Raw genomic sequence first — 8,459 nt, 5'->3', positions numbered from 1 at the left:
TAACCCCATCATAAGTGGAGGAGGATCTGCAGTAGAGGAAATGGGCATACTTATTCCTGACTTTAGCAGGAAAGCCTCTAGTTTCACCATTGAGATTCTCGAAAACTTTTTTTGTAAAATATGGGTAACGCCATCCATTCTATCTGATCTTCCACAGCATTTCTTGGAAGATAAAGTATGTGAAAACAAACTGAAAAGTGACACAAAAACATGCCTGTTGACTGTTAACGCATTTTGGGAGAGCCTCAAAAGTCTTGAACCCAACTTAGTACATTTTACAGAAGAAGAAACAGAGGCTCACAGAACTGAGAGGGCCTACCCCAAGGAACATTAGGGAATGAGGCGAGAGCTCCCGTTTCCTGCCCTGCAGTCCGGGATAAATCCACGGAGCCTTTTTTTAAAAAACTGTACTTATATGCAGATATTTATTTTTTATATAGATGAATATTTTAGTGGATCTTCGAAGGGGAAAAAGTCACAAAAGGCCGCAAACTGAATGAGGCTGCTGTCGCCCAGGCAACCACGGTCACCTAGGAGGGGGCCCGGGGCTGGAGTCAGCGAGCCACGCCCTCATTCAAACTGGGGAGCTCCGGGCCAAGTTTGGGGGCGACGGAACACCCGGAGATGCTGTGGAGGCACGGAGTAGGGAGATCCAGTATGGGGACGCTGGACCGTTAATAGGGAGGACTGACACACTCTGGATTCCAGCGGAGGCCACGTGGTGGCGATTGGATAGGGCAACGACGCTGTAGCGCAAGTTTCTAGATGAAAATGGTCCTAATGAGGACCCGTAGAGCTTCCAAGGGCTTCAGCTCTAAAACCCCGGCCTGGGGGCGGGGCAAGGGTTTGCGGGCGGAAGCTTTCCGGGACGCGGGGAGCGGGGCAACGGAAATGACGCTTAGGCGCACCAATAGGGCGGGGCGGGCGCTAACGGTTTTCGGTAGCGCTGTCTTAGAAGGGCGGGGGAGAGGAGGTGGCGAGTCTGTGTTCCCTGACCCTTGGGCCCCAGCGACCCCGCACCCCTGCAGACACCCCAAGATGATGGGCTGTGAGGAGCCAGAGCTGGAGTCGGTGGAAGGGGGAGAGGCCGTGGCTGACCCAGGGCCACTCCCAGAACCCCGAGCCCCCGTGCCCGGAGCCCCCGTGCCGGAGCCCGGCCTGGACCTGAGCCTAAGTCTGAGCCCTCTGTCCGAGAGCCCCGGGCGCGGGCGGTCCAACTGCAGCCCGGGACGGCGGAAGGGGCGGGCGGACCGGCGGGGCGGGGCCCGCAAGGGGCGGCAGGTGAGCTGGGGGAAGGCCTGGCCGCCAGCCCGCCGACGACCCCGCGCCTACTTCTTCACCGCCCCGCTCTCTGCTTCCAGGTCCGCTTCCGCCTGGCGCCGCCCTCCCCCGTACGGTCCCAGCCGCCGCCGGCCGCCACCGCACCGAGCGAGAAGCTCGCGGCGCCGCAGGACCTGGGGACGCCCGCGCAGCAGAGCAGCCTGGCCCTGAGCTTCGAGCTGCAGGCCGCGCGGGCCGCAGCCGGGGGCCAGTTCGATGCCGCGAAGGCCGTGGAAGAACAGCTGAGAAAGTCGTTCCAGACCCGCTGCAGCCTGGAAGAGAGCGTGGCCGAGGGTGAGGGGGGCAGGCGGCCGGCCGGGCGCGGGAGCGGGGGTGCGAGGCGCCGCTCATTTCCGCTCCCGCGGTCTCAGGGCTGAACGTGCCGCGCTCCAAGCGGCTCTTCCGAGACCTGGTGAGCCTGCAGGTGCCCGAGGAACAGGTTCTGAACGCCGCGCTGAGGGAGAAACTGGCGCTCCTGCCGCCGCAGGCCCGAGCCCCGCCTCCAAAGGTGAGGGACCTGGGCTTGAGTCTCCCCTACCCCGTCCCCCCTCCTCCCCAACTGCCAGGGGTTCTGTCCCCTCCCCGAGGGTAACCTTGCTTTTTGCTCCAACTCCAACAGGAGCCATCTGGGCCAGGGCCAGACATGACCATTTTGTGTGATCCAGAAACATTATTTTATGAATCTCCACACCTGACCCTGGAAGGTCTGCCCCCTCTCCGGCTTCAACTCCGGCCCCGCCCTTCAGAGGATACCTTCCTTATGCATCGGACACTGAGGCGATGGGAAGCGTAGACTTGGGAGGCTCCCTGGATTGCTAGTTCATATCTTTTTGTTTTTAAACTATGAGAATAAAGTGGTTTTGCTAACAAATGGGACTCTTCTTGGGAGCCTTGAGATGGGGTCAAGCCTCAGGTTGGAAGCTGCCAGAAAGTCAAGGTTTTGGCCCTCCTTTAAAGGAACTTGGTAGTGATGAGAAATAGAGCAGGCAGGTGGTCTGGTCCTAAAAGTGCCTTTTTCTAGTTCCACTTCGACTCCACGGTTAACTTCCAAAGTTAGCTTTGTGCCCAAAACTTACGTAAAAAAGTTTTGTCAGTGTTTCTTTGGGGGAGGATAGATTCTTCAGGTTTCACATCAAAGTTCACATACCCCTTTTTCCTGGCCTAGGGTTCTGTACACTTGGGTGTGGGTCTCGTTAGCATTCAACAGCCTTCCCAACCATTGAAAAACCTGCCCTCTTCCTTAAGACTATAGTTTGGGCAGAGAGGAAGCACAGGTTCTACCAGGAGGCACCGTGTCCCCCCCCCCCCGCCCCCAACTAGAATGTGCTAGACAGGTGTGTGGGCCACTGCCCTAAACATCAAGTTTATTGTGCTGTTCTCACATTCCAAACCCAACCCCCTCTCCCAGTGAGGGACAGCAGAGGGAAGGATTTTCACAGTACCTGCATGCCTCCCCAGCAACGTCCCCCTTTTAACCCTCAGTCCATCTATCCGTGGTCCACTGAAACGCAGCTAGGGACAAGGGCCGAGGAGAAATGGGAACCTCTCCTTGGGAGAACAGGAGGAAGAGGCTAGAGAACTTGATACCCCCCAGCTCCCATGCCCTCGGAGAACAGAGGGCAGCAAACAGTCCATGCCATCCAGCCCAGTGGGCTAGGGGAGAGGAAGATGATGGTGACTCCAGCACAGCTGGGCTTGCTGCTTAGGTGCCAGAGGTGTAGGGAAGAGGCTGGGGCAGCAACACAGGAAAAGCTTTCTCTGCAGATCCAGGAGAGGAAACTATTTTTGGAGGCAGAAAGAAAAGACCTTGGGATACTTTCCTCTCCCCCCCCAGGTCCTCTGGAGCAGCGGGCAGCTTCACACTTTCTGTTCAGGGGGCCACTTAGTGGCTGGGGGAATGGGCCTTGTGGAACAGGTACACAGGACGCTGGAAGCCTGAGGGAAGAGTGTGCAATCAGGAGGGGTTTTGGCAGGACCTTAAGACTCCACAGGGTCTGCACCCTGCACCAGGACTGGCCTCCCTTCCTCCCCCAACAAAATAAGCCAGCCTTACCTCTGGAGGTGTTGTGGGGTGTGGCCACAAGCTCATAGCTGGAGAAGCCCACCTCTGGGGATGTCAGGTAGGAACTGAACTGCTCTGGCTTCAGCTGAATTCGATAGTAGTTCTTGTAGATTGCTTCCTAGGGAGGACGACAAGGGATCACTTTAGCTCGTTGCCTTCTCTGCTGGTGGAGGATGATGCCCACCCAGGGGGCCTTTTCACCTTGTTCAGAAAGTCCTCTTTCTGCTTTGAGGCCTTCCTTGCCTCAACTAAAGGAAGGATAGGCCCAACTTCCAGAAACCCCAACTCACCGTGAGAGTCTTTCTCCTGCCGTAGGATGACCAAGGCTGGGGCTCCAGGACCAGGATGCCCCCAGGATGTAGGTGCCGGTAGATTCGACGAAACATGCGCTTCAGCCCCTCGTCTCCCCAGTTGAGATGCACCCACTTGGTGAGGCTGAGGCAGAGCACCACATCATACTCAGGTTTTTGGGCCTCCACCAGCTCATCTCGATCCAGCACATAGTTACCCTGAGAGCAAGAATTGGGGGTGAGGTCAACAGAGGCATAAAAGAACCACTGCCCCCTCACAACCCACTCTGCAGCCTCACTTTAGTCCTTGGCCACAATCTGCTTTGACACTTCTCAAAATAACTCCCAAATGGTACCCTGTTTGAGTCTCATTTTCTTGCTTTCTATTGGTGGTAAGCCAATCAAACATAAAAAGGGAGCTTGGGTAACTTTATTTTTTTGCGGTACACGGGCCTCTCACTGTTGTGGCCTCTCCCGTTGCGGAGCACAGGCTCCGGACGCGCAGGCTCAGCGGCCATGGCTCACGGGCTCAGCCGCTCCGTGGCATGTGGGATCTTCCTGGACTGGGGCACAAACCCGTGTCCCCTGCATCGGCAGGCGGACTCTCAACCACTGCGCCACCAGGGAAGCCCGGTAACTTTAAATTGAGCAAATTATCCACGAGATCACCAAAGCTGGGGTCAAATTGCAGAGAAAGAATGGTGGGGTTCTCCCAAGACCCTGTCCGCTACTTATTCCCACCCCACAGTCATTAAGCTGAGAGATTCAACGTTATGCAAAGGGCCCCAACCCAGGTTTGAAAGGGAGACCTGTGGGTTCCTTCCCTGTAGTTGGGACTGGCAAAGTTTCAGGCCTATTCTTTTTCTCCCAGAGAAATGAAGAACCCCATCCCGCAGGAAACCTTTTCTAGATGATAAGCTCATTACCACCCTCTGCAAAGTCCATTCTTCTAGGTTGTAACCCAACACACTGCCAACTATTCCTGTAGCTGGCCTAACTGGAGCATTTTACGGGAATCCACCTGCAGTCAGGGGACAGACACTGAAGACATGGTACTCTCTCCTGCTTCCCCAAGGTACTCTTTCTGACACTTCCCCATCCCACCATCTTGGGTCAGTGTGGAGATGACCTTAGGCCAAGCCGCTTAGGTTCCTGGCCACTGACAATCAATTCTGCATCTAATGCAAACAAGGTCCCCATCAAAGGACAGAAACTGTAATTAGTCAGCCACTACCCTAATCCTCTCCCCCATCCCAAGACATTGCATGTCTGAAACCCACCCCTTCATGCACCTTCAGTAGGTTGGAGGACAAGTTTTCATCTGGACCACATCCTCTAACGGGGAAGGTGGACAAGTCTGGATTACAGTACTGGCCAAGAGCAGGGCAAGAGGAGTCTGCCCCAATTCTGGGGCTTGCAGTCATGAGAAAGGACTCCAAGTAGAGCCACCGCCACCGCCCCCCCGACCCAGGTTATAGGGGGGGAGACACACCCAGTGGAATCAATCGCAGATTCAGACCCTTCTCTGGAGGATTTGGTTTTCCTAGGGAGGGGTGCATGCATAGACACCCTCTGGGTTATAACCTTTCCCTGCCATGTTCCCATTTAACCTCATCTTCACTCCTGGTCCCTATCCCAAGAGCCTGTGAACCCTCTTACCGTGACGAAGACAACATTGTTGGGGAAGACGGATGTGTCTGCTCCATCCAAGGGCACTTGGGGTGCAGCAATGGGACCCCGGCTGGCCGTCAGTGAGGCCGGGAAGTAGCTTCTCTTTCGGACGGTTGTGGTCCCTTCCTCACTCTCTGCTCCTGGGGCCCCGTCAGAAGTCTGGGGTGGCAGACGCAGCTCTTCGGACAGGTAGTGTCGGATGTTTTGGCGGGCCGAATGGATGAGCTGGGCATCAATATCCAGGCCCACCATGCGGGACGGGCCCCACTTACAGGCAATGCTCAGGGTCAAATGGCCCACATTGCAGCCCAGATCTAGGACGTCCCGACCCCGAAACCACTCAGGCTTCAACACCCGAAGGCGCCCGTCCTCACAGGAAGGATTGCGGTACCCATAGTACTTGCAAAAATTCCCATACTGGAACTTGCACTGTTGCTTTTTGAAGCCCGCAGCAGGTAGTGGGTGGAGGTGGTGGCGGCCTCCCCCACTCCCTCGGCCCTTTTCCTTGGGACCCTGGCCTCCACCCCTAGCCCCTGCCTCTGACTTGCTGGAAGTCCTGCGACGTTTGCGATGTCGTGAGGAGGAAGACGAGGATGCAGAGGTAACTGAGGCAGCTGGAGGGGCTGAAAGGGAGCCTGAGGGACCCTGTAGGGCAGATGGAAGGGGAGACACGACCTCATCCCTGCAGTTGATGGCTGTGTTGAGTTCATAGGGTTCGGGGGCGTCCCGGTTCTGGCCTCTATGCTGCTGCTGCTGCTGCGGGGTGCCCTCCCCATGGAGTGAGGAAGTGAGGGGGGCTGTGGGCAGCACGGAGTGGCTATCATTCCCTCCAGCTGCCTGCTGCTGCTGCTGCTGCTGCTGGTGGTGCTGTCCCCGGTGTCTATGCCGCTTCCGACCAGTCTTGAGTGGCGAAGCAAGGACTACTTGGGCCTCATCAGTGCAAGTATTGAGACTGAGAGGGTCTGTAATATCTTTGGGGATGAGGATCTCCACTGGATCTCGCCCCTTGGCCGGAAGTGGGGATGACTTAGGGGTCTCCGCATTGAGTGCGCGGCTCACTTCCTCATCCAGGAGACTATTCAGGTTCAATGGATCAAAGATATTGCCCCCCAGGAGGAAGTTGGAGGGTAAGACAGAGTCACAGTCCGAATTGACCCGCCTGCGCCTCTTGAAGGCCGGATGTTTGAAGCCTCCACCACCTCCCCCTACATTACAGCTATTTCTCCTCTTGCCCCCACCTCCCCCAGGGGGCCGGTGGGGCTGATAGCCATTACGGGGTCGAGGAGGAGCAGGGGGGCCCAGTTCTGTTCCGCCCCCTCCCCGTCGCTCCTCCCCCACGTCCGGGGGAGCGGCTCTCCCGGGGGGATCCGACAAGCAGGCCTCCCCGTGCGACTGCGCCTGGGGGCCGCCCCCTCGTTGCTGCTGCGACTGACCGCCCCGAGGGGTGGGTGCAGCCCCGGGGCTCTCCTTGCCGGCCTCAGAAGCCGGGGATCCCGCCGAGTGTGCGCGCGGGCCCGGCCCACGCTGTGTTCCGCCGCGGAGCTCCCCGGAGGCTGCCTCTCGGTGCGGTTGCACAGTGGGGCCGCCCCCTCCGCCCGACTCATCTTTAAGCGGCGGCGGCGGGGCCGGCACCAGAAACGGCTCCTTCTCCGCCGCCATCTCGATCATTTCCTCCCCTTATTCCGTCCCAGTCGAGGGCAACCGGGGGGACAGGGGGCTTAACCCCCCTTCCTAAACCCCGCTCGCTTCCCCCCCTTTCGCGAGTGCGCGCGCAGTTCTGCTCTTCTCCCCTAGTCTCGCGCCCAAGCGCCTCCCCCGAAGCGCGCCCTACTCGCCCGCGAGACCAAAACAAGATGCCCGCGAGACCCGAACAACTCGAGGAATCAACCGCGCGTGCGCCGACCCCTTTCTCCACTACCACTACCGCTTCGCCGCGAGCGCGCACTGCTGGGGCGCGTTCCTCGCTCCCTGGAATCACGCATGCGCACTCCGCCACCACCCTGGTTGCGCGCGCATCGGAGTACGAACCAACTTAACGGCTCCGGGAGTTTAAATATAGCCCCCTCAGCCCCCCCAAAAGCCCACCACCCCAAACTGACACCCTACTTCCCTTCGCAGCTATGTCCGTCCCTACTGATATCCTTTGTCTCTGCCGCGCGATCCCACCCACCGTAGGCGGGGGACGGGGAGCTGGTGTGAAAAGGTCTCCTTGACACCCGACCCTTGTTCCTGAGGAATGAGTCTCAGCGGTCTCCGCCCGGCTCTAAACCCAGCAACCTCCCTACCCCGCCTCCTTCCTCCCCCTAGTGGGCAGCGCCTGCGCACACCCTTTTGGGCTTGCGCGGGTAGATGCAGCACGTGCTGGAGATGACGCCCCGCCCTCCGTCCTAGGGGCGGGAACTGTTACGTTGCTTCCTCAGGTTTGGTACACGCATCATGCGTCAGCATGACTCGGAGGGGTGTGGCGAAGGAACGGGGCGGCCCTCATGAATTATTCATGACCTGGTTGCCCCCTGTGTCCACCTATTTAGAAGGGCTTCCGAGGGAGTGGAGGGGGTGAACCTAGAAGTAGGGGAGGGGAAGGAGCGGAGCGTACTGCCCGTCTTCCTACTAACTGTTCTCAGTATAATACGACAGGTCATTTTAACTCACCCCCTTGAAAATATTCTCTGCTGAACTGGAAAAAAAAAAACTAAAACAGGCAATGTTGTCCAACTTCCTCTTCCCTCGAAACCGCCGAGTAGTTCTCTCGCTCCTCCGCCTTCCCCCAATCGCAATCACCTGGGGACACTACGCCCTCTTCTCAGCCTCCCCATCCACCACCCGACGTCTGTGCACGAGCCCCCCAGCCCGCGGAGAGCGACCCCGACGCCCACCACAGCCACCAATAGCAGTACACCCACCACCACCGCCCCCTCGTACGCAGGCCTTCCCAAGCACACGTTGTGGCTTCGCGCCGCCTTATATAAAAACGAATGTGGGCGGAGAAGAGGCTTTGGCCTGCTTTGGGGACCCCCTGCCTCAGTCAATGGGGAAGAAGCTACTCGACGGCCTTTCCAGAGGGTGCTTTGTGGCTCGTTCTCCTTGCCAACAGCGCTTGGGGTGCGGGTCCTGTG

General features: G+C 58.2%; 2 protein-coding genes across 3 annotated transcripts; one reads left to right on the top strand and one right to left on the bottom strand.

The window, feature by feature from the left end:
- Positions 1-288: 288 nt before the first annotated feature.
- On the top strand, positions 289-2,207 carry PPP1R35 (protein phosphatase 1 regulatory subunit 35). Its single transcript, XM_030845944.3, has 4 exons — positions 289-1,281; positions 1,362-1,614; positions 1,692-1,828; positions 1,940-2,207. The coding sequence occupies exons 1-4, from the start codon at positions 766-768 to the stop codon at positions 2,111-2,113; spliced, it is 1,080 nt and encodes a 359-aa protein (XP_030701804.2). The 5' UTR covers positions 289-765; the 3' UTR covers positions 2,114-2,207.
- A 450-nt stretch (positions 2,208-2,657) lies between these two features.
- MEPCE (methylphosphate capping enzyme) lies at positions 2,658-8,088 on the bottom strand. 2 transcript variants are annotated; one of them, XM_030845920.3, is made up of 4 exons: positions 5,332-8,088; positions 3,673-3,891; positions 3,374-3,500; positions 2,658-3,099 (listed from the first exon to the last, which is right to left on the bottom strand). In XM_030845920.3, exons 1-4 carry the CDS (start codon positions 7,009-7,011, stop codon positions 3,023-3,025), a joined length of 2,103 nt encoding a protein of 700 aa, XP_030701780.1. In that variant the 5' UTR covers positions 7,012-8,088; the 3' UTR covers positions 2,658-3,022. The 2 variants fall into 2 exon arrangements, with proteins under 2 accessions (XP_030701780.1, XP_030701781.1); XM_030845921.3 differs by having other exon boundaries at positions 2,658-3,255; positions 5,332-8,081.
- Between the last annotated feature and the right edge of the window lie 371 nt (positions 8,089-8,459).

The sequence above is a fragment of the Globicephala melas genome, chromosome 15 (genome assembly GCF_963455315.2).
Source record: "Globicephala melas chromosome 15, mGloMel1.2, whole genome shotgun sequence".
Lineage (NCBI taxonomy): Eukaryota > Metazoa > Chordata > Mammalia > Artiodactyla > Delphinidae > Globicephala > Globicephala melas.
Note: the sequence above shows the minus strand (reverse complement) of the source record. Positions and strands in the feature narration are given on the sequence as shown.

What these genes read in the sequence shown, in the direction of transcription:
- PPP1R35 (XM_030845944.3), top strand. Translation starts at nt 766, where the DNA reads ATGAAAATGGTCCTAATGAGGACCCGTAGAGCTTCCAAGGGCTTCAGC. An exon ending in GGGCCCGCAAGGGGCGGCAG is followed by an intron (nt 1,282 to 1,361) that starts GTGAGCTGGGGG and finishes CTCTGCTTCCAG; the next exon opens with GTCCGCTTCCGCCTGGCGCC. An exon ending in CCCGAGCCCCGCCTCCAAAG is followed by an intron (nt 1,829 to 1,939) that starts GTGAGGGACCTG and finishes CAACTCCAACAG; the next exon opens with GAGCCATCTGGGCCAGGGCC.
- MEPCE (XM_030845920.3), bottom strand. Translation starts at nt 7,011, where the DNA reads ATGATCGAGATGGCGGCGGAGAAGGAGCCGTTTCTGGTGCCGGCCCCG. An exon ending in ACAATGTTGTCTTCGTCACG is followed by an intron (nt 3,892 to 5,331) that starts GTAAGAGGGTTC and finishes TCTTGCTCTCAG; the next exon opens with GGTAACTATGTGCTGGATCG. An exon ending in GCAGGAGAAAGACTCTCACG is followed by an intron (nt 3,501 to 3,672) that starts GTGAGTTGGGGT and finishes CGTCCTCCCTAG; the next exon opens with GAAGCAATCTACAAGAACTA.